This window comes from Spathaspora passalidarum (genome assembly GCF_000223485.1).
Source record: "Spathaspora passalidarum NRRL Y-27907 unplaced genomic scaffold SPAPAscaffold_3, whole genome shotgun sequence".
Classification (NCBI taxonomy): domain Eukaryota; kingdom Fungi; phylum Ascomycota; class Pichiomycetes; order Serinales; family Debaryomycetaceae; genus Spathaspora; species Spathaspora passalidarum.
Genome location: NW_006767427.1, coordinates 580,616 through 605,824, shown reverse-complemented (window position 1 = coordinate 605,824; position 25,209 = coordinate 580,616). Strand labels below are relative to the sequence as shown.

The 25,209-nt window shown below is 40.9% G+C and overlaps 16 protein-coding genes across 16 annotated transcripts; 9 read left to right on the top strand and 7 right to left on the bottom strand. All coding sequences in view use genetic code 12, as the record gives it.

The window, feature by feature from the left end:
* Positions 1-1,060: 1,060 nt before the first annotated feature.
* Positions 1,061-2,355, bottom strand: SPAPADRAFT_60292 (uncharacterized protein; the record flags this gene model as incomplete). Its single annotated transcript, XM_007374408.1, has 2 exons — positions 1,061-1,278; positions 1,335-2,355. The coding sequence occupies 2 exons, from the start codon at positions 2,353-2,355 to the stop codon at positions 1,061-1,063; spliced, it is 1,239 nt and encodes a 412-aa protein (XP_007374470.1).
* A 635-nt stretch (positions 2,356-2,990) lies between these two features.
* On the top strand, positions 2,991-6,678 carry OLE2 (Ole2p; the record flags this gene model as incomplete). The annotated part of the gene is made up of 2 exons (XM_007374405.1): positions 2,991-5,480; positions 5,507-6,678. One exon carries the CDS (start codon positions 3,033-3,035, stop codon positions 4,617-4,619), a length of 1,587 nt encoding a protein of 528 aa, XP_007374467.1.
* SPAPADRAFT_60291 (NADPH:quinone reductase) lies at positions 4,769-6,660 on the bottom strand (the record flags this gene model as incomplete). Its single annotated transcript, XM_007374406.1, has 1 exon — positions 4,769-6,660. One exon carries the CDS (start codon positions 6,569-6,571, stop codon positions 5,567-5,569), a length of 1,005 nt encoding a protein of 334 aa, XP_007374468.1.
* Positions 4,965-5,512, top strand: SPAPADRAFT_49882 (uncharacterized protein; the record flags this gene model as incomplete). Its single annotated transcript, XM_007374407.1, has 2 exons — positions 4,965-5,480; positions 5,507-5,512. 2 exons carry the CDS (start codon positions 4,965-4,967, stop codon positions 5,510-5,512), a joined length of 522 nt encoding a protein of 173 aa, XP_007374469.1.
* A 181-nt stretch (positions 6,679-6,859) lies between the features above and the next one.
* On the bottom strand, positions 6,860-7,654 carry SPAPADRAFT_150389 (U2 snRNP complex subunit; the record flags this gene model as incomplete). The annotated part of the gene is made up of 1 exon (XM_007374404.1): positions 6,860-7,654. The coding sequence occupies one exon, from the start codon at positions 7,628-7,630 to the stop codon at positions 6,860-6,862; it is 771 nt and encodes a 256-aa protein (XP_007374466.1).
* Positions 7,655-7,664: 10 nt separating this feature from the next.
* SPAPADRAFT_60289 (uncharacterized protein) lies at positions 7,665-8,873 on the bottom strand (the record flags this gene model as incomplete). Its single annotated transcript, XM_007374403.1, has 1 exon — positions 7,665-8,873. One exon carries the CDS (start codon positions 8,761-8,763, stop codon positions 7,747-7,749), a length of 1,017 nt encoding a protein of 338 aa, XP_007374465.1.
* A 92-nt stretch (positions 8,874-8,965) lies between these two features.
* SPAPADRAFT_60288 (mitochondrial 54S ribosomal protein MRPL50) lies at positions 8,966-9,706 on the top strand (the record flags this gene model as incomplete). The annotated part of the gene is made up of 1 exon (XM_007374402.1): positions 8,966-9,706. A coding segment is annotated over one exon (680 nt), but the record flags the coding sequence as incomplete, so codon positions are not given.
* Positions 9,707-9,800: 94 nt separating this feature from the next.
* Positions 9,801-12,004, top strand: SPAPADRAFT_150383 (uncharacterized protein; the record flags this gene model as incomplete). The annotated part of the gene is made up of 1 exon (XM_007374401.1): positions 9,801-12,004. The coding sequence occupies one exon, from the start codon at positions 9,830-9,832 to the stop codon at positions 10,931-10,933; it is 1,104 nt and encodes a 367-aa protein (XP_007374463.1).
* On the bottom strand, positions 10,367-12,126 carry SPAPADRAFT_60286 (uncharacterized protein; the record flags this gene model as incomplete). Its single annotated transcript, XM_007374400.1, has 2 exons — positions 10,367-12,005; positions 12,059-12,126. The coding sequence occupies 2 exons, from the start codon at positions 12,106-12,108 to the stop codon at positions 10,943-10,945; spliced, it is 1,113 nt and encodes a 370-aa protein (XP_007374462.1).
* Positions 12,127-12,240: 114 nt separating this feature from the next.
* On the bottom strand, positions 12,241-13,005 carry SPAPADRAFT_60285 (uncharacterized protein; the record flags this gene model as incomplete). The annotated part of the gene is made up of 1 exon (XM_007374399.1): positions 12,241-13,005. The coding sequence occupies one exon, from the start codon at positions 12,924-12,926 to the stop codon at positions 12,276-12,278; it is 651 nt and encodes a 216-aa protein (XP_007374461.1).
* Positions 13,006-13,103: 98 nt separating this feature from the next.
* Positions 13,104-13,823, top strand: SPAPADRAFT_135711 (putative metalloprotease; the record flags this gene model as incomplete). Its single annotated transcript, XM_007374398.1, has 1 exon — positions 13,104-13,823. The coding sequence occupies one exon, from the start codon at positions 13,104-13,106 to the stop codon at positions 13,821-13,823; it is 720 nt and encodes a 239-aa protein (XP_007374460.1).
* Positions 13,824-14,498: 675 nt separating this feature from the next.
* ARE2 (sterol acyltransferase) lies at positions 14,499-16,280 on the top strand (the record flags this gene model as incomplete). The annotated part of the gene is made up of 2 exons (XM_007374397.1): positions 14,499-14,785; positions 14,819-16,280. 2 exons carry the CDS (start codon positions 14,499-14,501, stop codon positions 16,278-16,280), a joined length of 1,749 nt encoding a protein of 582 aa, XP_007374459.1.
* Positions 16,281-17,141: 861 nt separating this feature from the next.
* SPAPADRAFT_65959 (DUF3112 domain-containing protein) lies at positions 17,142-18,825 on the top strand (the record flags this gene model as incomplete). The annotated part of the gene is made up of 1 exon (XM_007374396.1): positions 17,142-18,825. One exon carries the CDS (start codon positions 17,237-17,239, stop codon positions 18,704-18,706), a length of 1,470 nt encoding a protein of 489 aa, XP_007374458.1.
* Positions 18,826-19,316: 491 nt separating this feature from the next.
* On the top strand, positions 19,317-20,207 carry SPE3 (spermidine synthase; the record flags this gene model as incomplete). The annotated part of the gene is made up of 1 exon (XM_007374395.1): positions 19,317-20,207. One exon carries the CDS (start codon positions 19,317-19,319, stop codon positions 20,205-20,207), a length of 891 nt encoding a protein of 296 aa, XP_007374457.1.
* Positions 20,208-21,593: 1,386 nt separating this feature from the next.
* Positions 21,594-23,219, bottom strand: SPAPADRAFT_49870 (uncharacterized protein; the record flags this gene model as incomplete). The annotated part of the gene is made up of 1 exon (XM_007374394.1): positions 21,594-23,219. One exon carries the CDS (start codon positions 23,217-23,219, stop codon positions 21,594-21,596), a length of 1,626 nt encoding a protein of 541 aa, XP_007374456.1.
* An 808-nt stretch (positions 23,220-24,027) lies between these two features.
* Positions 24,028-25,182, top strand: GTR1 (Rag GTPase; the record flags this gene model as incomplete). Its single annotated transcript, XM_007374393.1, has 1 exon — positions 24,028-25,182. One exon carries the CDS (start codon positions 24,124-24,126, stop codon positions 25,090-25,092), a length of 969 nt encoding a protein of 322 aa, XP_007374455.1.
* Between the last annotated feature and the right edge of the window lie 27 nt (positions 25,183-25,209).

The window sequence follows — 25,209 nt, the reverse complement described above, 5'->3', positions numbered from 1 at the left end:
TTTCGAGAAGGGATTGTGCCTAGTCGAACAAGAGGAACAAGAGGAACAAGAGGAACCCGTTGTATCGCCCGACATGAACATCCTTTTCATTAAGCTATTAACAGTGCTACTCAACAGAAAGAAGGAAATAATAGCCACCGGCAAAGCAATCGCCGAATTGAAGCCAATGACGGAATCCCGTGGCCTTCCCCACGAATGGACAACCACCACCACAAAAGTCGAGCCACAACAGGACTTTACCATCTCCAGTCCGGAAGACATTGTCGATCCCTCCCATCCGGAGATCCTTATTCCATCCTCACACCAACCCGCCACCACCACCGAAATAACATACAATCCCTTCTACGACAATCCCAACTTTGAATCACAAGGTCTTCAAGCGTTGGACCCACCCGACAGACTTATCCTCCTCCGAACCCTCGCACAATGGTCATTAACCAGTTCTGACGCCATCAAACAAGCAATCTCACACTCGATCCAAGCACAAGACGTTCCTGGCGACCGAGAGACTCAGTACGCGGCAAGGTCAGTATTGTACGGTACCAAGAATTGTCTTGACACGAAACGAGATCTGGAGATTAAGCTTGCCAAGCGGAAACAAGACCAGGATGAACTAAAGTACGTCGATCCCACATCAAATCCACTAACCCACAATCTCAATCTACGCATCAACCAACTCGTTGTCGGTGATTGCGGGTTTCACGTAGGTCGGTTCTATTTAGCGCGGATGTCCCAGGAGTATAATGGTGGTTTGGCCAGTGTTAAGAGAATGAATCAGATCAAGGCTGGACCACCGTTGCTGCCTTTGCCGTCAGAATTCAAGTTGTATGTTGAGGATACGTATCTGATGTTGGTGGGTGCACTCACTATGGATGGAATTGAGTTTGACAATGGCGAGGAAGTGGTTGCTAGTGGTGATGTACCCGTCAAACGTGTCTGGTATGAAGTTGCACACTCCCCTGAGTCACTTGAAAAGTTTACTGATCATTTACAAAGCAAACTAGGAGCAATCCCACCATCAAGTGTGTTGTACAAGCCAGTGGCACAACTCCACGAATACTTAACCCTGTTGTTGCCCTTGCTTAAAAAACAAGAGGATGTGGCCAAGATCACCCCCGATGTGAGAAGTACTCGAAAAATCGTCAATTACAGTGTTGCACCAGCATACGAAGAAGATGAGGACGAGATAATGGAATACGACGAGAATGACGACGCAGGTGATGACGACAATTACGAAGACGTCAGCGAAGAAGATGAAGAGGAATACGTAGAATAATACTTTTATACACACATTTTTTTTTATTAATATATAATACAATTTCAGAATCTTCCACTTCCCAACAATAAATCAATCTTTTCCTTAATCAACTCTTCATTGTCGTGGAAATATTGTGCGCGTCTTACAACTTCTTCATCGTAGCCTTCATCGCTCTTTAATGCCTTCAAGGTCACACTCTGGCTTTCCAACCACTGTTCCACAAATTTCACAGGATCGTCGGATAATTCGCGGTAAAACTGTTGTCTCATGCTTGCGTTATTTAATGCAATGATTCCCAAACTTATTCTGTGGTTCAATTGTTGAATGGTGGCGTCGGCACGGGCGAGAGATTCAAATGTAGATTTGTTCATATCGAGAATTTCTCGTTGAGTAGATGTCGAAGCGTGGGGTAATTCAATAGGAATGTCGATGATACAATCGCCCAAAGTAGTGGACTTGCTGGTGTTGATCACGTAGTCGATGATGATCGGGGTACGTGGTTTGAAATGGGGTTGGATCAAGCGATACAAGTCGATAAACTTGAACAGTTTCACATGGAGCAATTCCATCAAGATATCGTCGCACACGACAAGGGTTAAATCGTCTTCGCCGTCGTCTTGTTGTCCGGCCACAGTAGGCTGACGTAACGAACCAGTTTCCACAGCGGCAACGTTGGTGTAAGCTTCAGTCTTCTTGAATAAATTCTTGTACAAGGCGTATTGCCAGATGAGATACATCAATTCCTGCTGGGTGCACTCAGTCTTGCCGACAAACTGGCACATGGCGTCGGACAATTGGAGCTTGGCTGTGTGCGGAGGTTTGACGAGGATGGCGATCTTGGCGTCGATATTGAACACCCCGTTTCGCTTAATGTCGATGCCATCAAATGTCAGTCCGTCACCGTCTCGCCATTCAACGACGTGCGAGCTTTGGTTAGTCATGGGGTAGTCGTCATTGGCAACTAAATCTATCGAGATACCCGACAACAACTCGCTGAACTTGAGAGTGATTTCGCCCTTGGTGTCACTGAGGTACCTTCCTTCCACGCGCAACGTCCAGTTGGCTTCGCTGCTCAAGGGGTCTGGCATCTCGCTCATCATTTGTTTCTGCCACGGCTGGTTCTCACACGTGTTGTAGACAAACACGCGCAATATTCCTGTTGAGTTTACACTGGAAGCGGCTGTGGCTGTTTTTTGTTGGATTTGTTGGAAATCAAGGGCTTTTCTGGCGAGGACCAAGTCGAGTTGGCGTTCAGCGGCGGTCAAGTTCTTGTATTGGTCAAGATTGGAGATTTTTGAGTAAAGATGGGGTGGGATGGTTATGTCAGTTGGAGAATATGAAATTGTTGGTAGGGCACCAGCGGCACCAGCGGCACCAGCGGCACCAGCGACACCAGCGACGCCAGCACCCACACTGGTGACGCCTGCTCCTGGTGGTGGTGGGGCGCCAGAGGGGCGGGGCTTATTTGATGGAATCTGTGGGTGTTGTTGTTGTTGTTGCAGATGTTGGTGTTGTGGGACTTGATGCATTGGTATTCCTTGAAGGGGTGGTGGTGCCATACTGATTGTTGGGTCAAGCTGGCTGTTGTAGTTGCTGTTGTTGGTATTGTTGTTGTTTATGTTGGGAGTTTTTTTTTGGTTTTTTCCAACAGTGAATTTTTCTGACGGAGGTTGCGACATTATTTAAGATGCGACATATTTGTTACTTGAGAATCATTCCACTATTGCCATACATCACTGTTATCCACCACCGTTATCCACCACCGTTATCTACAATGTCAGACAAACCAGTAAGGATAACGACAAAAGTACAGAAGCGAAAGACCCACAGCAATTCTCCTTCGGCCCAGTCTACTTCTGCAACCACTCACGCCCACCAGACCACAGAACTTATCCGAAAACGACACCTAATCAAACGAGTCAACTACGCGAACACCGTCACCACAGTGGTTCTCCCCTTGATTGCTATCGCCTACATCTTCCACAATCACCAGGGAATCATCCCGAAAAATGTCACTACGTTGTATTTTACCTGTATATACTACAACATAACCATGCTTTGCTTTACATCGGGGTACCACAAGTACTTTGCTCACAACTCGTTCAAAATAAACTACAGTTGGCTCGCCAAATTGTTTTTGATATTCGGGTCTAGTGTAGGCTTGGGATGTGCCAAGTGGTGGGCAGGTTTGCACCGGGCCCACCACCATTTCGTCGATGACGTCGAGAAAGACCCATACCTGATTAAGCGAGGATTCTGGTTTGCCCATTGGGGGTGGGTGTTGTGGAAACCCAAGAATGTTGCGTGGTTTACCGAGTTTATTGAACTGGAGTTCAGCTCGGATGTCGACCACGAAGAGGAAGAGGACGAGAACGGAAACGGAAACGGAAACGGAAACGGGAGCGGGAACGGGAACGGGAGCGGGAACGACAACGAGAATGACAAGGGCAACACTTTTGCTAGTCATGATGACGAACATCGTGATTTGCTTATTTGGCAAGAAAAGACATACCTTGTCTGGTTTGCCATTACTACATTCATCATCCCTGTATTTGTTACCATGTTTGTCTGCAACGACACAGCAATCAACGGGGTAATCTACCCAGGCATTCTCCGGATGTTTCTCTGTCAGCAATCAATGCTCACCCCGGAGTCCATCTGCCATACCAAACGTATCCAGGTGACCATCCCCAGCCAGCCATTCAACGATACAAACTCATCCATAGACAGCCAGAACCCGTTGATCTCGTTCCTCACATACGGTCAATCCCAACACAACTACCATCATGAGTTCCCCCACGACTACCGCACCCACAACTCGCACTTTACTTATGACCCCACCAAATGGTTTCTTGTGGCACTTGACAAACTCAACTTGATCACCAATCTCAGTTGTACCCCGACAAACTTGATCATCCAGTTGCAAATTCAACAACAACAGCGATATTTGAACAGAATCAAATCACAGCTCAACTGGGGCACACCCATTTCCAAACTTCCCAAAATAACTCCGCGCGACTTTAAACGGATTGTCAACTCACCCCAGAATGCCGATAGGATATATATTGTCATTCAAAATATCATCCACGATATCACGCCGTTCATGGATCAACATCCAGGCGGAGTAGCTTTGCTCAAGGCTTCTCATGGCAAGGATGCCACCAAAGCCTTCTATGGTGGTGTGTATGGCCATCTGACGGCTGCCCAGAACTTGTTGGCGACGATGAGGATTGGGGTGTTGGACGATGGCAATGAAGAGGAGGTGTGGAGACGGGTGGCTAGAGAAGAAGGCGAGTCTGGTGAGAGAAGGGCAGCGGCGGCGGCGGTTCTGGGACAATATAGAACAGCAGAGGCTGCGTAAGCCATTACATAATCCACATCTTCTTGTTATACATAATCTAATATGGAATCAGAATCAGCGTAAACGCACACACATACGTAAATGCACACACACACACACACATATAAATACACACATACGTCTCTTTGCATCAGGCGTATGTGATATATCCATAAACAAACACTTACTCTGTAACTGGTCTAGCTATCGACACACGAAGTAGATAGATTCGATAGCTGTTGTAAATGCAGCCAGCCAGCCACACTATTCTAATTTCACAAAGTAAATTTTTGGTCCAACAAAAAAAGATCTGAAGTGACTCCTGCCAATCAGACAACCAACCAATCATCCAACCAACATACACCCATGACCAAATTCGCCAACCGTGATTACCGTGGAGCCACCATCGAAGACCTCAACATCCCACCAGCAGTATCCATCAACCCAAGCACACCCTTGGGCGTCGCCATTGCTATTGCGTACGAAAATGAGTTTACTTACTTACCAGTGATTCACGAAACTAATAAAAGACTCCTTGGTGTTCTCAACGTGGAAGAACTCAAAAAGGACCAGGAGAAATTCAAGAGAAGCTTTCTCAGACCCATAGCTAAGAACTACATGCTTTGGTTCAACCAACACAGCAAACAAAAGTACGAAGCCGAGTTCCACACCAATAAGCAACAAAGCACACCGGTGAGATCGACAATATTGCGTCCTAAAACCGGAAACGGCCAAAAGTACCATGTGTTGACCCCAGACACCCCGTTAGAAGAATTAGCTGAGTTCTTCAACAGTGGCATCTACTTTGCCATCATAACCAACGGCGAAGGCACGTTCGTGTATGGAGTTGCTACCCCTGAAGACTTGCAAAAATACGAAAAAGTAAGACAGTACGATACAATACCCAGAGCTAAGTTATAATAGTGTATACCTTATCTAAATAAAAATAAGAAACAGAACAAGAAAATCTATTGAGGAATCTTTAAGGTTAACTTACCAGTAGTCTTTTGTCCTTCTAAATCCTTGGCTGCTTGAACGTAATCCTTCAAGTCGTAAGTTTTGGAAACGTCAAACTTAACCTTGCCTTGTTCAATGAGTTCAAGCAACTTCTTGGAGTAGAAATCCCATTCTTGTTGGGTTTCGATGTATCCGTTCAACAGTGGTCTCAACAATCTAACATTCTTGGGTGTTAACACACTCAAGGGGAAGGGAGTAACTGGACCAGAACTGTTTCCATAACTGACAAATGTTCCTTTTCTCTTAAGTGCGTTCAACGAGGTTTCAAAAGTGACCTTACCAACAGAATCAAAACTTGCAGCAACACCTTCTCCATTGGTGATTTCCTTGACTCTAGCAACGACATCCTCTTCCTTGTAGTTGATTACATACTTGGCACCCAAATCCTTGGCAATGTCAAGCTTCTCCTTGGTAGAAGCCAAGGCAATGACATTGGCACCAAGATTGCTGATCAATTGCACCAAAAACTTACCGACACCACCAGCTGCAGCCCAAACCAAGATGTATTCGCCGGCTTGAACAGGATAGGCTTCATGGACAAAAGTTAATGCGGTCAATCCCTGCAAGAAGACTGAACCGTAAATCTTTAAATCTTCGTCACTGGCATTAGCTGGCAACTTGATGTGTCTGAAATGACTATCTTCAATCTTGGTGTATTGGGCAAAAGTACCTGGGGAAAGGTAGGCAATCTTGTCACCGACGGACAAATTGTTCACGGCATCACCCACGGCGACAACTTCACCACTGGCTTCTCTACCAAAGATGTAGGGCAATGGGGCCTTGTAGATTCCCTTACGGAAATAAGCTTCGATGAAATTGATACCAGCATAGGCGTTCTTCACAATGATATCGTGAGGAGTAGTGATGGTTGGCGTAGGAACCGAAGTGTATTTGATGACTTCGTATTCTCCATTTTCTTCGTGAAGGACAACGTGATGGGTGGATGGTAAAGACATTGAGTATTTTCTAGTAGATGATAAAGCAGTAGATAAACGTCTAAGCATAAAGGAACCTCCTGATGGTGTATTTATACGGGAATATATATGTAAATATATTTGGAAACATATATTTTGGGGGGTGGAGATTTTTGATTTTTCTCGGGATTACTAATGGGGCACCGGACCGGAAGAATATTCATCCACAATTACGTGAGCTTAGTAATGCCATAGTTCACCTACGTCTTCATCCTCCTCCTCCTCCTCCTCCTCCACAACAACAACCACCACCACAGTTCTCCACAATGTTCACCTCAACTTATCAACTTTCCTCTTCTTTGTCTTCTTCACCACATTGTTCTGTTTGGCGCTTTCAGCTAACAATCTCTCCACTTTATCCCCATGCCTAATTCTCTTCCCACCCAGTTCCAGTTTGAAAGCATAACCAACACTAATCTTGGAGTTCATCAAAATAACCCCATTCATCTTCTCAATGGCCAAATCCGAACTGTTAAAAGAATCGTAATTCAAAAACGCAAACCCTAAACTCTTGCCCTCGTCGTCCCTTTTAACAATGGGTGTTTGAATCAAGGTACCGAACTTGCCAAAGGTATCACTCAAGAACTTTTCATCGACAAGCTCGTTCAAGTTGTTAATAAACAACTTGGCCCCGACATCCACGTACCCTGGCAACACGACACTCTCAGTGACATTCCCCCTACCCTCTCTCCCAATCTGCGTCCTCTTGCTGCTCTCCTTCCCGTCGACTTTCTTCAACTTGACCAATTTTCCATAGAGTCGTACACCGCGCAAGATGTCCAAGACATACTCTGCATCCTTGCTCAGTCGAAACTCGACAAACCCATACCCCTGATGAGTACGGAGAATTCTATCTTTAGGCATGTTGATCAGTCGCACTGGGCCAAACTGGATGAATAGCTCATACATTAACAATTCGGTGGCCCTTGGATCGATATTACCAAAGTATAGAGTGGCATTGGGGTTACGGTCTGAATCTTGGAGTTTCCGAAAGATCGTCGTCATGGTTGGTGTTGCTGTTTGCGTTATCAAGATGTGCATTTATCTATTTATTTTTTTTAAAAATATGAAAAATAAACGCTACCATATCTCGATGACCATTCGAGTTCCCTGCTGCTACTCAAGTACATCTATCCTATTACATGTCTATTAAATTGTTAATCTACATCGTTTAATGCTGTTTCGAGCTGTTCCTGCTGAGTTGGCTCCTCTTGGATGTTCTGAAACGGAGTATATTGGGGTAATCTCAGTGATGATTCCTCGGGAGCACTATCTGAGTCTGAGCCTGAGCCTGACTCCGACTCCGACTCCGACTCCGACTCTTCACTACTATCATTGTCACTGGACAGGCCTTCGCTAGACAGTTCGTCACTAGACGGCTCCTCTGCATCCACATACGCTTCCTTCTCGCTGATTACCTTATCCTGTAGTTGTTCACCCACAGTTATGTAAATAGTTGCAAACTCCAACAATATCTTGTCTTCAAGAACATCCGAAAGAGTTCCATCTGCATTCAATTCAATCACGGTGTCCTTCTTGATCTCGTTCTTCAAGTAAAATCTTAACTCATTCTTGTCGACAGCACCACTGCTATTTATGATATTCATAGGAACGGCATCGCGCAACACGAGTGATTCCTTGAGTCGATAACTTATAAACCTGGCCAATTCCTGGCTGTCATTCAAGTATATCCATTCAATGGTCCATATAAACGAATTCATCTTTTTATCATACCCTGTTTTATTTTGGTTTGATCTCGCCATGCCAGGAGGCAAATGCACCACAAGAGTATTCTTGCGCTTGATACTAGTCTTGGGATCAGGAAACATCTTACCGACTAGCTCTTCCCGTTTATCCCCGCCTTTAAACCGTTTAAACTGTCGTTGTGTAGCAGCACCAGTGCTTCGCTTAAACACGTTCTTGGCACTGCTCAACACATCTCCTTTGCCTAGTTGTATACTTCTATCCACCTTGTTCAAAAAGTTATAATCTCGATTCAAATCCAGCTGGGCGAATTCCGTGCGTGGGATGTACTGGGTCGGGTCATGGACCCCTGTGCATTGCGCCTGGGTTTTATGTCGTTTGACACAGGCTAGTGAGCATGTACGGGTGTTGCAAGCTGGACATGTATATTTCGGTTGGTTGACATGGCATATCGAACAGAGTTGGTCCATAGTTTACCTTATTCAACTAGTAGGGGATATGATATGATATGATATGATGGGACGGGATGGGATGGGATGGTGATATGGATGTATGTACCTATGTTAAGTCTTTTGCTTGTGCTTCAAGTTACTCGGCGATGTGTAAATTTGCGCACCATATAAATTTTTTTTTCACCATCAACAGATTTTTATACAACCGCTTATACATTTCACAAGGATTAACGGCCATGTTCAAGAACACGCTCATTCACATCCGTCATGCGCTGAGGGCAACACCCCGTCGTGCCACTACCCGTATCCCCATCCAACTTTTACAAGACGTGGCCGGGTTAGGAGTCAGGGGCCAAGTGGTCCAAGTCTTGCCCGCCTACATGCGTAACTACTTACACCACCACGACCGCGCATGCTACATAACTGCCGAATCAGGCCCACGTATCCCCGTAGTGAGTCCAGAAGTGCCTGCTCCTGAGGCCGAGAAAAAGCCTGTCGAAGAAGTTTTTGTTCAAGAAGTACAAGAGGAAACCGTGCCTGCATTTACATTATCGGAATTGTCGACCTTAGTGGGATCATTAAGAAGTAAAAAGAGTCAACTGAAGGCCGAACCAGTATTAAATATCGCCGGCCAGGAAAAGGAAGGCGAAGATAACTACTACTCCATTGCTGAATTGCAAGACCAGTTGCCTAAAGTGTATCAAATTAGTGCATCCAATTTACCCTTGACCAAAGGAAAGGTCAGTGATGTCGTATTCAAGATCACTGGGTCCCGTATTCCTTTGGCAAATATTGAATTGTCACCTTATGACAGTCCGTTGAAGTTCATTGACGAGATTAAGGAGTTGGGCAAGTACCAGGTGCTTATCTCTTCTGAAGTGGAAAAGGAAACCCTTACTAAGTTTATTGAGGTTAAATAGACTGTAAATAGCATGTAAATAGATAACAAGACTTACTTAATCTAACTTAATTGCAGTAGTATAAGTTGGCAGCACCAAGACTATTTAAGGTGTTGGCAACAGACTAAAAAAAAAAACTAAATAAAACAAAGAATTATGGCAGCAAATCTAAACTGACTTCTACTATGCCCCTCCATTACACAGCAGCCAAATCCTCTACATTCAAAAAGGGAGTGTCTACATCCCCAATCAAGAAGTTTCAACGAGACATCAAGAAACAACTCCCATCGCAACGTATCTTCTCTCAAAACCTAACCAAGAAAAAGTCAGTTTCGCCTACCCCAGATGATGACAAATTGACCATACTCGACTACAATGTGCAACTAGATTACCATCTCGCCTCTGACGATCTAATGGTTGCTATAGACACGATATTGTCCAACCTATGGAGTGAATCTACCAAGTTACACCAACGATATACTCTGGTGGGAAGCACCACCGAAGAACGAATATTCCTGCTCAAGGGGCTTTCAAGCACAGTCAAGGCGGAAATAGTAAAGTATAGAAACCAAACCCATGACTTAATCACAACAACCCAGCTATATTCCGTATGCAGCCACTTGGGAAACACGTTTGTTGATCGTAAGCTTGAGTTGTTGATCCGTCAGGGCAAAGTGAGAAAGTTTGTCATTTCCAATGCATCACCAGTGATTCTGAGAAACGTGCAAAAGTTCCAACTAGGAAAAGTAAGTTATGGGTTTGAAAACGTGGAAGTTGTTGTCAAGACGGATAACTATTACAAGTTGATTGAGGGTGCTATACAGGCATCTCCAAAGGAAGAAGCCTTGACAAAGTTCTACCAATATGTAAAAGGCAACCCCACGTCACTATTCATAAACATCCTGGAAACATTCACCAATGAAGATCTTTCCGTGCTAGTCAACCATGGCTTGGTAACACTTACCTCCAACCATTTAAACCAGATTGAATCGCATCATTACTCTATTGCATACCCCAACTGTGGCACATTTCTAAAGCTAATAAATCAAGGAAGAGTGTGGCTTGTCAAACTGTTAACTAAAGCCAAACACAAGGAGATGGTAGAGGATCAGTTGTTTAAGAGATGGGAGGGGGTTAACTTACAGGGAGAGTCGAAAATGAACAACTTTAGAAAACCATTCTACGGCTATGATCTCAATTGGATAATTGCCGATGCACTAGGCTCGGGTGTTATTGAAGTGTTTAATACCCCAGTAGGGCGAGGTTATAGATTAACAGGTAAAGTATAATAAGCAGATTTACATTCTAACTTTTTGCTTTCTTTGCAACTTCTTTTGCTTCTTTTCCATCTCCTTCTTTTCCAACTTGATTTGCTCTTCTCTGCTCAAGTTTCTCAATCTGTCACGCTCGGCTCTCTTTTGTTGGGCTTTTTCTTCAGCGACTTTTTCCTGTTGAATTTCCTCTTGGATCTTCTTGAGCTTTTCAATTTCAACTTCTCTGGTCTTGACAACCTTCTTTAATGCTTCTGGACGGAAAGTGATGGACTTGTCAGCAATACGATCAACAAACACAAACAAAGCTTCCAAGACTTGCTGAACAAGAGCTAAGTCGTCCTTCTTGTTGGAAATGTCGACGGAAACAACCAATCTTCTTTGTGGGATCATTTCACGTAAAGATTCTGGACGTTCAACCGGTTGGTCAGTGGCGGCGATAAACTTGACAAAACTGGCACTTTGCAAAGTCAAGGCCTTGTTCAATTCAGGAATGCTGAACTTGTCTTGGAACTCGTTGGCTTCGCTCATGTAAACAAATGATTCTGGTAAATTGGTAGAATCGTTGGTCTTACATAACGATAAGAAATAGTTGAACTTTCTGGCATCGTTCATACCCAACTTGGAAACAATAGCGACAATAAAATTATCATACTGTACGGAGGGAGTGATGGTAATTTCAGCCTTGTCAGTAGGGATCTTGACTGATCCGGTAAAGAAGCCCAACACGTATTCCAAAATCCATACAAACAAGTTTTGTCTAGGTTGTAAACTAATCTTGATGTCAACCTTGGCGATGTTGGTACGACCAGTAGCATAACTGGAGAAGTTCTCAGCACTGTCCTTCACGTAAAGCTTGTCACCCGTGACACCAACTTGATAAAAGTGTTTCTTCAACACTGGTGAGATGCCCTTTAAGAAAGTAGTGGCCTTGGATTGGTTGTACAAATCACCAAGCTTGTAAATGGCAATAAAGGAGAAAATGAAACTAACAGTGACGATTTCCAAGCTCCAATTACGAATAGCAATTCTTTGCCAGATGGACATGGCTGTTAATTCTTCAAGGGTGAATTCTGAATAGTCAGACACACTTACGATGGTTAGTATACACTTTAATTGATGCAATTGATGTAGAATACATACCCTTGTTGCATTCCAGCTGGAAGCAATTTATTTAAAACTTCGAAAATCATGATTAAGACAGCTTGCTTGGGTTACTACTGGCTAGAATAAAGTGTGATTAGTTTTTAATTTTTCAACGACATTTCTCGCCGCAGATCGTTGACTTTGCGCGGAGTTAAAATTACAACAGTTACATCCAATCTGCAATACGAATACAAGTTGTCTATTGGCTATACACCTATTTCCTTCTCTTTGCAGAGTGGTCTTCTTCTTGTTGTTGGTTAAACAGAGTCAATCCTTCGTGAACAGCGTTTCTCACCAATTCACGCAATCCTTCTTCTGGATTTTCACTTTGCAAGATTTCTTGGATCTTCTTTCTTCTCTCTTCCAATTCTGCTGGCGAGAGTGTCTCATCAGTGCTATTATCGTTCTCCATAGTATATCTTATCTGGTGTCCTTCAACATCACCAGGAGCAGGCAATGAAGAAACAAAGTCGTCCTGCACGAGCTGCAGTGGGTCTTGTTTACTTTTCAAGTATTGCGCAACATCCAAAAACTCGCCTTCATCTTCAATATATTCCCCAGCAGTCAAGTTATCCCCGTTCCTGATGGTATAGTCAGCACCACACTCTTCTACTAAGAACTTTGCCGTGGCCAAATCCTCAGCGTGATGTAATGGAGTGTCACCCTCGTTATCTTGGATGTTTACATTACCGCCATTTTCCACCAAGTACTTAATAAGATTAATATGGCCATAGGCAGCGGCTGCATGCATGGGAGTATACCCGTTCGGATCCTTGTCGTTGGCGGTGTTTACCCCGGTACTGATGTACTGCTCTACTATTTGTCGCTGGTTATCTGCAGCTGCTACCCAAATATTAATGGCCATTGTTTAGGTGTGTAGCTGTTGCGCGTATATATATATATGTGTGTGAGTGTGTTACTCTTTTATCACTAGCTGTTAGCTGCTGCGATGGAGTAAATTTTTTAAATTCGACCTGTGCAGATTTTCTCGTTCCCAGGATTCTAAAATTTTCACCATATAGCCAACAACACTAACCAAACAATGTCACAAGATAAACCAGCGGAAACCACTGGAAACAATCTTAAACTCTCGCCACAGGATGCACTCTCAGGATTCAGCTGGTGGACAAGAACACTACAATATGCTACAGGGTTAGGAATCTCCGACCAGGAAAAACTCCAATACGAATACGACTACCAGAATAGAAACCTCGACGAGAAGTGCGTCCAATGTAACGAATACCGTGATTGGATGTTGACGTATTCTCCCTCAGTCACATTCATGATGTCCCACATAAACAAACTCACCAAGGACAATCGTCCTGCGCTTGACAAATCCAATGTTGTCTGTGACGTGTGTGACGACCTAAAAGGAGGGGGATTCCATCCCGACGAAGGAATCTTGCTCTGTGCCAACTGGTTAAGAAGCAGATCACAATTGGAAGACGTTTTGACGCATGAGCTAGTGCATGCCTACGACTATTTACGATTCAATATCGACTTGACTGACTTGAGACACCACGCATGTACCGAGATCAGAGCATCGATGCTTAGTGGAGAGTGTCGAATCATGAATGAGATAAAAAAGACGGGGTTGGGTAATTTCGGCCGAAAATTCCAAGATTGTGTTAGAAGAAGAGCCGTATTGTCAGTTTCGGCTAATCCCAAATGCACCAGTAAGGAAGAGGCGGAGAAGGTTGTTAATACCGTATGGAACTCGTGTTTCAACGATACAAGACCTTTCGAAAGGGTGTATAGGTAGATCGCGTGTATATAGTTATAGTTATAGTTTGTATCCCTGTACAAATCCTTATCACTAGGTGGTTACGCGATATCCGTATTTCACATGGGGCTATTCCCTTCGTTTAGATTGAGATGTACAACTATACGAAGATCTTCTACAATGTTCCATTGCTGGTTTCAGTATCGTATCTCTTGACCTCCACTTGGCAGCTGCCAAGTCGTCACTAAATTTTTTTTTTTTTTCTTATCTTGTACCCAGCCATTCCGAGCTCTGCGGAATCATCGGTGTTAGCACATTATCTAATTCTTTACCTAACCATTACTAATTCGTATGCTTGCTAAGTGCTTAAATAAGCCAGATACAAGATCAGCTGCAATTTCAAGCACAATCCTACAATAAAGTTGTGACGAAGTAGCAAAAAAAAAAAAAAGAAGGCGTAATCTCCTAGCTACCCCTTGCTGAAATTTATTTATAATTGGCAACACCCACATCATATGCAACTTTGATTTATTCCTGTCCGCGATTTCCACCCAACAATTCTTAACATTTTCTTGTCCTTGCCTTGTCTGATTCATCATTGGATTATATAAGTGTTGTAATTGCCCGTTTTACTTCCTCCCTTCCTTCCTCCCTCCCTCCCTCCCTCCCTCCGCACTCCCAATACTCCACATTATTGAGAACTCGGAACTAACAATGTTGCGATCATCCACGCTTAATGAACTAAACCGGATATCAAAGAAAGGATCTCATCGGAAACTTCTTGCTCTCAATAATGACTATACGTCGTCATCTGGAGAAGAAGATAATGTCGTCACTCCCCCAGCTGATGACGACACATCGCCAGTTATTGAAGTGGTTGACAAAGTAGAAGTGGTTGACCAAGTGGAAATGCCCGATCCTGACTCAGCAGTGGAACTCAGATACAGAAGACAAAGTGTAACACTTCCGTCTGTGATTGATTATGTCACCAAGGCAGAAAAGTTGCGATTGAATTACAAAAAGACCGATAAGAGACCACATAAATATGTGTCCAAATTCAGTGATTTCACCTTCAAGTCTACATCGACTACAATTTTCGACGCTGATTACTTCACCAGTGGTGAATTCTTTGGGTTTTATGTCTTATTTTGGCTCGGCACTTTCTTTTTCATGTTTAACAATATCGTGCACACATATTTGGAAGATAATCTGTCGATTCTTGAGTGGCCTGTGGTGAAGGTTCTCCGCAAAGATCTTATAAAGGTTGGGCTTACTGATTTAGCAATGTACTTGTCAACTTACTTTGCATTTTGGGTGCAGTATGCTTGTAGACACTATGGTCTCAGTTGGAGAAGATTTGGATGGTTTATTCAAGGAGTGTACGATGGTGTGTTTATATTCTTTTGGCTTTATGTTGCTCTGGAAAGTGTCATGGGATTCCCATGGGTTGCCCGTGAGTTTTTGGTGTTGCACAGTCTTGTGTTTGTTATGAAGATGCACTCCTACGGGTTTTATAATGGATACCTTTGGCTGATTTACAAGGAAGGGAAATTTTCCGAGAATTATTTGCAACGGTTAGAGGCTGAAAAGGTTAAACTCCCAGATGGGTATAAACACGAAGATACCGTCAAACTACTTAAGGAAAGTCAAGCCTTTTGCAAGTATGAACTTATCTACCAATCCCATGCAACTACAGCTGACAAGGATGAGAAATTAGATCCTGCAATGCTCGACAACAGCATTTCCGATTTACAAAAGCAAGGATTGGTGACATTCCCTCACAATATCACACTCAGAGACTTCTTTAGGTATTCCATGTATCCCACTGTGATTTACACTTTGGATTTCCCCACAACTCCTAGAATCAGATGGTCCTACGTGGGAGCCAAAGTATGTGCTATTTTCGGAATAATTTTTCTTATGGTTTATGTTGCTCATGTAGGGATGTATCCATTGGTACTCAAGGCCAAGGCTGCAAAAACATTACCCACGAGTGAGCGAATTCCCCAATTCTTTTCCATTTTGTTTGATATGATATTGCCGTTCCTAATGTTGTACTTGTTTACCTTCTATCTTATCTGGGACAGTATCCTCAATGCAATTGCTGAGCTTTCCCGCTATGGAGACCGAGAATTCTACGGCCCTTGGTGGAATTGTAGTGATTGGGGAGAGTTTGCCCGATTATGGAACATCCCTGTCCACAAGTTCTTGCTTAGACATGTTTACCACTCTTCCATATCTACATTCAGGGTCAACAAACACGCAGCTTCCTTTTTCACTTTTTTCTTATCCAGTTTGGTCCATGAATTGGTAATGTATGTTATTTTTGGTAATTTGCGAGGCTATTTATTATTTTTCCAGATGTCCCAAATCCCCATGCAAATTATTGCCCAAATGAATTTTTTCAAGAATAAACGGATCCTAGGCAATGTATTTTGTTGGATAGGCTTTATTGCTGGTCCTAGTATTATATGCACTTTGTATTTAGTGTTTTAGTTAATTAGTAAAAGCCGTATGACTTTTCCATTTTAAACTTTTGTATAAAAAAGAAAAAAAATGTCACCACAAGAGAGACACATTAGCAGTTCAGCTTGTGCACATCTGTCATAACCAGGAAAATGTCGTAAGTTTTAAAATAAGATAGTGCCTGGGCAAACAGGTTTTTGCGGGGAGATATATAAATCTTGGGTTACATCTTGCATGTTGAGGGGAACCAAACCCATCATGTATTTTTCTTGTTTTGCAATAACTCACACCACTAGCCGACCATGAACCAAGATCTTCTATAATACCTGACCTTAAATCATCTTATTGCAAAACTATAACTAAGGATCAAAGGACCAAAATAATATTTTTCTTGAATTTCCTAATCAGGAAATAAGTTTGCATTTATACGAGAATTCGTCAATCTGGAAATCTACCGAGGTAAGCCGCACGCGGAAGAAGGCCACCACAAACAAATTATGAATCTTTAAAAAGTGACTTGACAAATTAGACAAATGTTGGGGAAATTTACAGTTCGGAAACCTCGTGCTGTTCATGCAAGATATAGTGGGCCAATGTACGACATATGAAATTGTGACCAAGAAAAAGTTTAAGACATACAAATTAAGCTCGGGTGGGTTGGTTCAAGAAAAAACAGGCAAAAAAAAAGAAGATTTATTTTTTTTTTTCCAGTGGCTTTTTCTGGTATTTCCCAAATAGGCAAATCAGTTGCATTTATTCACATTGGTAACTAACTAAATAGTAATTGTTTGGTTCGAATACACCTGTACCGATAGAATAGTAAAACACCAAACTTTAAAAAAAGTTGTAAGTAAATAAATTTTTCTTTTACGTTTTCTTTTTCTTGAACAGCACACTTTTATCTTGGTTTAAATACATTTTCAATTCCCCCCCCCCAGGTTTCCTATCACTTTTTTTATTCCTTCCTCAGAAATAAATAGCCAACCATGAGTAACAGCACTACAACGGACGGATATACCGGTGCCGAAGGGATATTGAACCTCGCGTTTGCTTTGTACAATAACCCCGACAAAGGTACTGGGATTATGAACCTTGTTAATTTTGCCAAAAATTTATTAGGACCAGAAGTGCCCCCGGCAATTGTTGCACATGGGCTAGGATTACAATTGAACTTGTTTGGAAGTTACCCTGAACCAAAAGACAAGGCTCCCTCCATTGTGTTTGCAGTATTATTCGGGATTGTTTTGGTTATACACACGGTGATATTCTTGATTAACTGCTCTCGAGGACATTATTTCTGGATTTCCATTGCCTGGATTTTCTATAGTGTTTGCAAAGTCATTGGATTTTCCCTTCGGGCATATTGGGCTCCAGATGCCACTAGAATTCAGGCCGGGTTGACTTCTGAAGTGTTTTTAATTGTTCCGGCAGTTATCATCTTATCAGCAAATTTAATCCTTGCCCAAAGATTATTCACATGGAGACATCCAGTCGGTGGGTCTCGTAAATTGTTCTGGGCAGTTATGATGCTTTTGTACGGGTTTGTGCTTGTGTTGGTGGGTATAACAATTGCTGCATCATTTGTTCCATATTTGAACTTTATTACCACAGAAGCATACGTGAAATGGCAACATGTGGTGCAATTTTCCAGTGTCTGTCTTATTGCCTATTCATTCTGCTCCATCTCCTTGATTGCGTTATCGTTTTGGTTCCCCACCAGTAAGGATGAAAATTTGTACACTTACCAACCATGGTGGATTGAAAGTTTTGCTCCTTTCTACTTTGTTAAAAAGAATGCAGCTCAATATGCCGAGGCTTCATTCATGAGACGTAATCACAACCACCGTCATGCCATTAGAGTTATTGCTGCCAGTAGTCATCATTATAAGATGGTCAAGGGATTGACCAACAAAAGAGGTGATTTGAAACATAATTGGTCTATTGTGATTGTTATTACCACCACATTATTGATTCTTATTGGGGTTATTGGTAGATGTATTGTTGTGTTCCAGCCCACTAATTTTGCTCATTCTACCAAAGCAGCCGATCCTTGGTTGATGTATGTATGTTGGGGGATTTTAGAGCTTTTAGTCAATGTGATTTACATTCTTGGAAGGGTTGACTTGAGATTCTACCGTCCTGATATTTTACCCGCAACCGTCAGAGCAATCGTCACCGCAGAACAAACTTACTACCCAAGTTCCGATGAAGAAGATGATGGATTCCACAGAGATCGTCCTGAAACTTATGGAAGATTACAAGAAAAGAGACAACAGCACGTTGGTGGAATCATGTCTGATTCAGTATCGCCAGTCACTGCTAATGGAGAAATCCGTCCCAAGTCTGCTGAAGACGATGTCTCGCAAAAAATATCTAGTGCATCAAGCCATGGTCTTGACCAAATTACTGAACCACCATACCCCGTCATTTCCACTGGCGATGACTTTAAATTTTAATCCAAACCTAATACCTTATCAACCCCTCCCACCCAGATTTTTATTTAATACGTTCTTTATTTGATTTTTCGGTCGTTTTTTTATCCTTTTGTTTTTATTTAATAAATTAAGTGATGTAAGTGCTTCTTTTTTTTTGTGTCTTGGCTTGTACGAAATAGGCAATTAAGTGCGAAAAGAGTCAACAATTATAATTGTACCGTTTAAGTGCATATTTTGATAACCATGAAAAAAAAATTTTTTTCTTCCCTTGCATTCGCCTTGTAAATGGTGCGAAGTAACCCTCGTGGTAAGTCTAGAGAGGAAGTTAATACTGTGCAAGTTATAAGGTTATACCGTTAAATGTTATTATACAATATGTAAATTGCACATGGTTATTCCGTATAGTTTCACAATTGCATTTAATCTTGCCCATACAATGTGAAAAACTTATGGTTGCTGCACAAACTGACTTCTTTTTTTTTTTGCAAACTTTTTAGACTTCCCCCACTAGTCGATCTCGGTGTTGTCCCGCTCCCGCCTTAGCATGAAAAATTTTTCAGTATTTAAACAGATAATTTCCCCTTGTAAAACTTTTTCACAATTGTCTCGTCAATTCTCATTAAACATCCCAATGGCTCAAGAATTATCTCACCCTTCCATCAAGGACGGCTGGTTTGCTGAAATCTCCGAAACTATGTGGCCTGGACAAGCCATGAGTTTACAAGTTGAAAAAGTCTTGCACGTTGAACAATCCAAGTATCAAGATGTCTTGGTGTTCAAGTCCTCCACTTACGGTAACGTCTTGGTCTTGGACGGTTGCATCCAAGTAACTGAACGTGATGAGTTCTCCTACCAAGAAATGATCACTCATTTGGCCTTGAACTCCCACCCAAACCCCAAGAAGGCTCTTGTCATTGGTGGTGGTGATGGTGGTGTTTTGAGAGAAATCTTAAAGCACGAATCCATCGAAGAAGCTTGGTTATGTGACATTGACGAAACTGTTATCGAAGTTTCCAAAAAGTACTTGCCAGAAATGTCCAAGTCTTATAATGATCCAAGAACCAAGGTTCACATTGGTGACGGGTTCAAGTTCCTTGCTGAGTACAAGAACCAATTCGATGTCATTATCACCGACTCTTCTGATCCTGAAGGTCCTGCCGAATCTCTTTTCCAAAAGCCATACTTTGAATTGTTAAGAGATGCCTTGACTGAAAAGGGTGTTATCACTACTCAAGCCGAAAACATGTGGATTCACATGGACATTATTTCCAAGTTGAAGAAGGACTGTCAAGATGTTTTCCCTGTTGCTGAATACGCCTATACTATGATCCCAACTTACCCATCCGGTTCAATTGGGTTCATGGTTTGTTCCAAGGACAAGAACGCTGATGTTACCAAGCCAATCAGATTCGACTGGTCCGACGAATTTGTTTCAAAGAATTTGAAATATTATAACAAGAGAATTCATGAAGCCTCATTTATCTTGCCTACCTGGGCTGATGAAAAATTAAACAAGAACTGACATTACCAAACACAGTACAAATATCGGAATTGATCCATACCCAGTGGGTTGATTCTTTGTAATGACGGTAATGACTTTCAGTTCTAGTATATATTTTATCTAGGTTTTAAATACAAATTCTTTAAACTAATCAAGTTGTAGTATATGCCTGCAGTTTCAACTTCTCTTAATAACCAAGATCAAGTAGCCATACTTCTTGACTGGCTCTAAGGTTACAAGTAGAACCTTGAATCGGGCAAAAAGGTGCTTGGCTCAAACTATGGCAATCAATATAAGATCTTTTCACTGTTATGACAAAGGTTTATGTGGCATTTAATCGTTTCTAATGTAGAAAAGATATCTAATAACATTGGTGAGAATCACACAAACGAAAGAAAACTAAAAATCCCACCCACATTAGAATTCAAGGCTACTAACATTTTCTTCAAACTGCATGTTAGTAATTATTCACAAAACTCGTCTGGTGAGCCTCTGTATAAAAAGATCAAATGCCATAATTGTACGGAAATAAAACAAGACCTTTTGAAAGTGGTGTTTATGTAAAAAAAAAACCTTTTGCCCCTTCCTATTCTGTTCACATATGAGACTTGCCCGTAGACAGCCTGAGCAAAGCTAAAAGATCCAAAAACTTAAATTTGACAACGATGGCCAATGTAGCATTACCAGAAGGCAAATATCATGTACATACCATATCAATAGGGCTTTTTTTTTCCCTAGCCATTAGTGATTTATGGGGAAATCCAGGGTTGGTTCACGCAGAAGTATTCATTTGCAACCAATCCCATCTTTAATGGTTGTGGAAGGTGTCATAAAATTTAGTTCATATTCAATACCTGCCCTTAAGTCTGTTTAAATATGACATTTACCATCATGTTCAAGTTTCACATGTAACATTGAGAATATCATTAACCGATGAACACTTGTGATATGAGAAATCATCATCATTGTAAATTATTTTATCAATCACTAACTGATTCTTTGCCGATACTTAGAAAAGTAAGTCTACATGTCTTTATAAATTTGTTTTTAATTAGAGAAATTAGAGAAAATATTAAGAAAGTAAACAATTAAGAGAAAGAAGATAAATTAAATAAAAAGTTAGATCAAGTAATACCAAGCAACCATGTAACTGTGAAACCGTTAAATAAACTTAACCTTTGTGGAAAATTACAAGCTGACACCCAAAAAACAATACTCAACAACCTTTTGACTTTTCTAATATACTTCTAACAGTTCAATATTGAGTTTAAGGGAACTTACTTTGAATTAATAATTCTTATTAAATTCACCTTGAAGTTAGCCAATTCATCCAAACCTTTATCAAAGGTTTGGTTTGAAGTGGTGCAATAACCTTTTGGAATGGTAACACAGTTAACGGTAACTGATTCAGTAAAGTGGTCTTGTGGTGTTAGGACATATAAGAGCACTGCCAGCACACTTTTGAATGATATCCTTTCTAAACTTTTCCCTGCGTTGTTTGCTCTTGTGTACTAAGTCAGAATAAGTATCAGAACGAGTAACAGGACGAGATCTAATGCGTTCTTTTTCTGAATCTTCTGAATCACTTTGGTTAATATAAAGATCAAGGGAGTTGTAATCTTCACGCTCTCTGAGCAGGTTTTCGTGTTCCATTCTCTTCACTTCCTTTCTCTCTTGCTTTCTTAATATGCGTCTCTTGTCTTCTTCAAGCTCTCTTTGTATTTTAACAATAACTTCCTTGTTTCTTTTGTCCAAGAACTTGGAGGCACTTACATCCTTAAGATGGGGCCAGTTGAAGTTTTCATACTGCCATGGAGCACGCAACAAGATTGTTGACTCAGATTGGTTGCTGAATGAAATTTCAGGATTAGTTTCAGCAGATTCATGAACAATACTTCCAGGAACTAACCCTCCATTATAAGTGATAATATCCTGGTGGATAATTCCAGAAACATTAGCTTCTTGTGAACAAGAAGACATTCTCATAGTGAGTAAGGATCCATACACACTACTCAGTTGAATGCATTTAGGAGCAACATTATGTATATGGGATGAAGCAACTTGTGAGTGAAGACAATGCTTTCCAGTGAGTAAATTGGTTAAGGAATTATAGATGCTACTGGTTTCGATGATTTCTGGAGTGGCATTATGATTTTCGGAATCGGCTTTGAATTTTGGTATTTCTTGATTAAGCATTTGGAAAATGGTCAGGCTGATACTTTCTTGTCTAGACTTGGCTGAGGCTGAATTGATCTTTGATGACAAGGTGGGAGATTCTTTATTCAAGCTTGCCACAAAAGTATCAGTGTTATTAACTAACTTTCCGCAGATGTCACGCGTTGAAACAGCAAACTCATTCATGGAATTTCTAATATCATCTGGAATTCTTTCACCATACTGGTTCTCAGCTTCAAATAATCTAACTTCAAGTACTTGTAACTGTTCTTGAAGCTTTTTGATAGTTGTTTCACGACGAGGGGTTTGACAACATTCAAGGCAATATTTGTCCAATATTTTTCTTTCAGTTGTTTTTAAGTTCTTCCAGGCCAATAAAGCTTTGGTTTTCTTCAAATTACCCGACATTTCGGAAACCAAACCAAATTGAGATTGGATAAATTGGGATGAAGTAACATTTTGATCAGTGGAACTTTGAGGTAAACTTGGGATATATGAGGAATCTTGTTCATTACTGGTAGCAATATCACTAGAATTTTCTCTGCTCCTTTTTCTAAACCAATTGCTTAATTTAGAAAAATGGTGTTTGTGTTTGTGGTCAGAAGGAACGGATTTTAAAGTGGAGGTTTCTTGGGGATCAGGAGTGAAGTTTGATGGAGTGGAAGAAACGTCAGAAGGGTTTTCATTTGGGGAATTTCTTTTAGATTTGGAAAAGAAACTTCTGAGTTTGGATCTGAGGGAAGGAATTTCGGTAGCTTGAATATCAGCGTCAGAACCAGATTCAACAATAGGAACTGGTTCTTCAGCAGGAGTAAAAAGACCCCAGATAGTCTTGAAGATTAAGGATATCAGTGTCATGACACTTATCAAGTGAAATCTAATTGATACTGATAAACAATCAAATTGGAACAAAGAAAGAAAGTTTACAAAAGTTTACTGCTTAAAAATGAGAATTTCTTAAATTTATACCGTCCAAGTTTCGCAGCCGCTGTGTTCTCATGGGTGCAAATATACTAACCAAGCGAAAATTTGAATCATGCGGCATTCCTTAACTGGGAAATAAAAACATTAGCACATATTTTAGTCCTTGTTGGAGATGATTTCTTCGTTAGTTTTATCATAAAATTAGCTTATGAGTGAACCGATGGCAAAGTTAAGTATGGTTGTAAATAGCTTGATCTAAATAGCTTGTTTTGAACTAATCACAAGCAAGTTAACTGAACTTATTTGATTTAAAACTCCCCATTACTTGCATAAAATAGTGCAAATGGTCTCTCATGATGTTCTTACTAAGCATTAACATTCAAAACTCAAATTGCCGATTCTCAGTGTCCTCAAACTGGTAGTACTCAGGGATGATGTATTATAGGTAAACTTCTTGCATTCTTGCTGAGACCCGTTGTTCATGAGAGAGAAACTTTTTCTGGATTGATTTTTCAATTCGGTGATAAACCTATCTTTTTCTTAATAGAACTTACTATTAAAGATGAAAGCAGCTACTGCGCCAGGTAGTTGTTAAAGAAACAGTAATACAACGCCAATTAAAGCCAGCAAAAATATTTGGTTGTAAAAAAAATATATAGATATAGGTCGTGCATTTTGACCAGGCTCTCATTTCTAAGTTGTTTGTAATTTCGTTTGTCTAGTCATATCTCATCCGACTAATACACTATAGAGAACTACCCAATCCTTGCATAAACAATTAATATTTAGTAATAAAACTTACTTAAACACTTCAATCACATATAGTTATAATCCCATAATGTCGCATGCCTCAAGAAAGAAACTTTTACTCATGGGCCGGTCCGGGTCCGGGAAGTCCTCCATGAGGTCTATTATCTTCTCCAACTATTCCGCATTTGATACCCGTAGACTTGGTGCCACTATAGATGTTGAGTTGTCACACTTGAGATTCCTAGGAAATATGACCCTTAATCTCTGGGATTGTGGTGGACAAGATGTATTCATGGACAATTACTTTACTAATCAGAAAGATCACATTTTTAAGATGGTTCAGGTGTTGATTCATGTGTTTGATGTTGAAAGTAAGTCCATAAACAAAGATATTGAAATATTCATTAAGAGTTTAACAAATTTACAAAAGTATAGTCCTGGAGCTAAGATTTTCGTGTTATTGCACAAGATGGACTTGGTTCAAATTGATAAGCGACAAGAGTTGTTTACGATAATGATGGAAAAATTGCAGAAAATTAGTAATCCTTATCAGTTTAAGTTGATTGGGTTTCCCACCAGTATTTGGGATGAGCTGTTATATAAGGCATGGAGTCAAATTGTGTGTTCTTTAATCCCCAATATCAACTTGTTTAATAGTAATTTGATCAAATTTAATTCGATATTGGATGCCGAGGAGATTATCTTGTTTGAAAAAACTACATTCTTGGTGATATCTTCAACTGCATCAATGAATCAAGCTATCGAAGGTGCCGACGAAGAACATGAGGAAACTACAACTAAAGAAGAAGATCTCGATCCCAAGAGGTTTGAAAAGATTTCCAACATAATCAAGACTTATAAACAGTCCATATCGAAATTGAGAACTAACTTTAATAACTTGATAATCCGTGGTAGCAATGGTAACAATTTCTATATTGATATCTTGACTGATAATATGTTTATTATGATTGTGTTAAAAGATACCGTAGAAGAATTGTTAATCTTGGATAATATCAAAGCAGCAAGAAAATGGTTTGAGAAAATTGAGAATGCATAAGCTAATAGTTTAATAAATAATGCATGACTATGTAGTTAGCTAACAGTGTAGGCTTAGAGCGGAACGACCTGTAGGTTATCAATGCAACCTAATTTTCTCCTCCGTCGTATAAAAAAA